The 2,530-nt window shown below is 43.8% G+C and overlaps 1 protein-coding gene across 2 annotated transcripts in view; it reads right to left on the reverse strand.

The window, feature by feature from the left end:
* Positions 1-2,530, reverse strand: part of JARID2 (jumonji and AT-rich interaction domain containing 2) — a 410,278-nt gene that overhangs the window by 20,476 nt on the left and 387,272 nt on the right. For both annotated transcript variants that reach the window (XM_019523000.1, XM_019523003.1), the window contains one exon: positions 1,149-1,254. In XM_019523000.1, coding sequence (XP_019378545.1) covers positions 1,149-1,254 — 106 coding nt within the window. The remainder of the gene's footprint in view (positions 1-1,148; positions 1,255-2,530) is intronic.

Below are 2,530 nucleotides of genomic sequence, written 5' to 3' on the forward strand. Positions count from 1 at the left end.
GGACATAAGGAAAAACTCCTTTACAGTCCGTGTGTCCAGGGTCTGGAACAGACTCCCCCAAAGCTGGTGCAAGCACCTTCTCTGGACTCATTCAGAAGGCGTTTGGATGCATATCTTGCTGGGATCATTTGACCCCTAAAGACTTTTTGCCTATGACAGGGAGGCTGGACTTGATCTCACGAGGTCCCTTTCAGCCCCTCATTTCTATGACAACTTTAATGTCTATGAAACAAATGGGAGGGGCAGACAATAAGGGGCAGGGGGCAGGCCACTTGAGTCCCCCACTACCTGCCCCCTGCCATGGCAAGAGGCGGGGGAATGAATTTAAGATGACCCACCACAATATTTAGATTCTGTACATGGAAACTTATAACAGATTTATACATTTCCATGTATAGGATCTAATTGGGGGTTAGAGGTCATCTTAAATTCAAAGCCATCTTGGATTCAGGTCAGTGCAGTGGTTTTATATAGGGCTCCTAGTTTCAATAAACAAGGCCTAAAAAAATAGCTAAAATTCATCTGCTGCCTACACTGTGCCCTTTCCCAGCCTGGCAGCCTTCAAGTCCCCTATCAACAAATAGCCAAAAGATGGATGCTGGCACAGAGAGCCAGGGCAGCAAAACTTTCATCCTGTCAAGGGTAACATTTGCACTGCACTAACCTCACAAGAGGGGGTGGTGGCAGTAGTGGAAGGGAATGGTCACAGTTTTTAAATGGTGGAAACAGAAAGTACCAAACTACTAAGGAACTGAGAAAACCCTCAACCCTCCACAAATCAATCAATTCCTCCAAACCTCTAGCTTGGGTATTAGGAAAATGAAACATTTGACTTGTATATTTTTTTTAATTTTTTTTTTAATACATTTTATATATATCAGGTGCCATATTAAAAACGGACATTTACCGCCAGGCAGGGTTTACCTGCTTTCTCACGTTTTAGTTTCCTGTAGAGTCAAAATATATTGAAAATGTCACGTGGTAAATCCTGCTGCCAGCAGTAAATGTCCAGCCTCTAACAGCAGCCACTGATTTTCTTTTAGAAATAGAAACAGAAATGTACTGTAATGTAAAATCTCCCGATTAGCCAGAAGCCATCTTGTTGGTCTTGGGATGCTGCACAGAGAAAGGACAGAAGTCAGACTTACCATGACGTTACTTTCAAGCATTTCCAGCCCTGGAGTGCCATTTGCTTGCAGCAGGGCATGTACCACGTCATCAAGTTTGTTCTCCTCCGCAGCAGGAATGCAATACCTGTTTGGAAAAAGAGAAATCAGCAAGGACTCACTACGCAATAGCCCACAGCCTCCAACTTGTACAGCAATGCAAAGGGCTGACCAATGCCCCTCCTCCAAAGCTAAAAGCAAGTGGAAGGAATTAAAACAGACCTCCCCTCCCCCAACACATGCAGCGCTTTTTAGCAAGATGCTTCAATTCATGGAAAGTTGCTTATTTGGAGTTGAACCGACAGCATTCACCAGAGCCAAAGGAAATGAAAAGGCTGAAATGATCAAACAGAGGATGTGACATCTCCTTGCTCTACAAAATAGGGAGAATCAGCAAGAACATGACATCTGGTCCCAGGGATGTCAGCAGAAGTTTCCCATCTGTTCAGCACCTACTTGGAATGCCATCACACTAATCCTTGTTTTAGGTGACCAGATGCGTTGTGTGTGCTTGAACCAAATGAAAGCATGAACCAACATTTTTTTCTTAAATAAAAACAGATGTTTGTGGTCCAAAGCAGTAACAAAAATACAGACCTGGGGACTTCCACAGAATAAATTTTATTAATAAAAGCAAAGTATTCCAAGATATGCCTCCTTCATTCACTTGATGAGCCTGGAGTTCAGTACTCCACCTGTCCCCTGTAACAGAGGCCATCACAAATGTATAATGCATAGCAGGTCTGTGCTCAAGGAGAGATTTAAGATGGGTGCTGATTTACCAGTATCCCATGTTCTTTCATATCTTCCCATGTTTACCAGTCCCGCAAAGTGGGGAACTAGCTTCCCACTGCAAAAAGGACATGAAATGGCCTGGCAGTGCCCAACTGACCTCACTCTCATGCAAATGGGGAACTGCAAGGGATACACAGGGTTATCTGGCTGATGAAGAAAGATTGAAGGGGGAGTAGAGGTAGGGACAGATAGAGTCTGCGGGAAGGGGGAAAGAAATGTACAACAGATGTTGCTTATCTGTATCATCATTATTTCATTGTTCATCAGTAGCTTGGAAGGGGTCCCAATTAGGGACCCACTGGACTATGTGCTGTGCACACATGTAATAGGAAGACAGCACCTACCCCAAGGAGTATATACTCTTATCATGGAGCAAAGAAAAAAAATAAGTGGATAAAAACAATTGGTAAGGATGGACGAGGCAACATAAAGAATTATGTCTGGCATAACAAGTAAGCAGCCTCTGCACACCGAATATTGGGAGAAATATGCCAAACTACCAGGCCCAGAACCTGCCCTCACTGCTCATCTGCTGACAAAGTTGGACTTTAAAGAGCATGAGCTATGCC

This window comes from Gavialis gangeticus, unplaced genomic scaffold, assembly GCF_001723915.1.
Source record: "Gavialis gangeticus isolate Ggan-Ray unplaced genomic scaffold, GavGan_comp1, whole genome shotgun sequence".
Lineage (NCBI taxonomy): Eukaryota > Metazoa > Chordata > Crocodylia > Gavialidae > Gavialis > Gavialis gangeticus.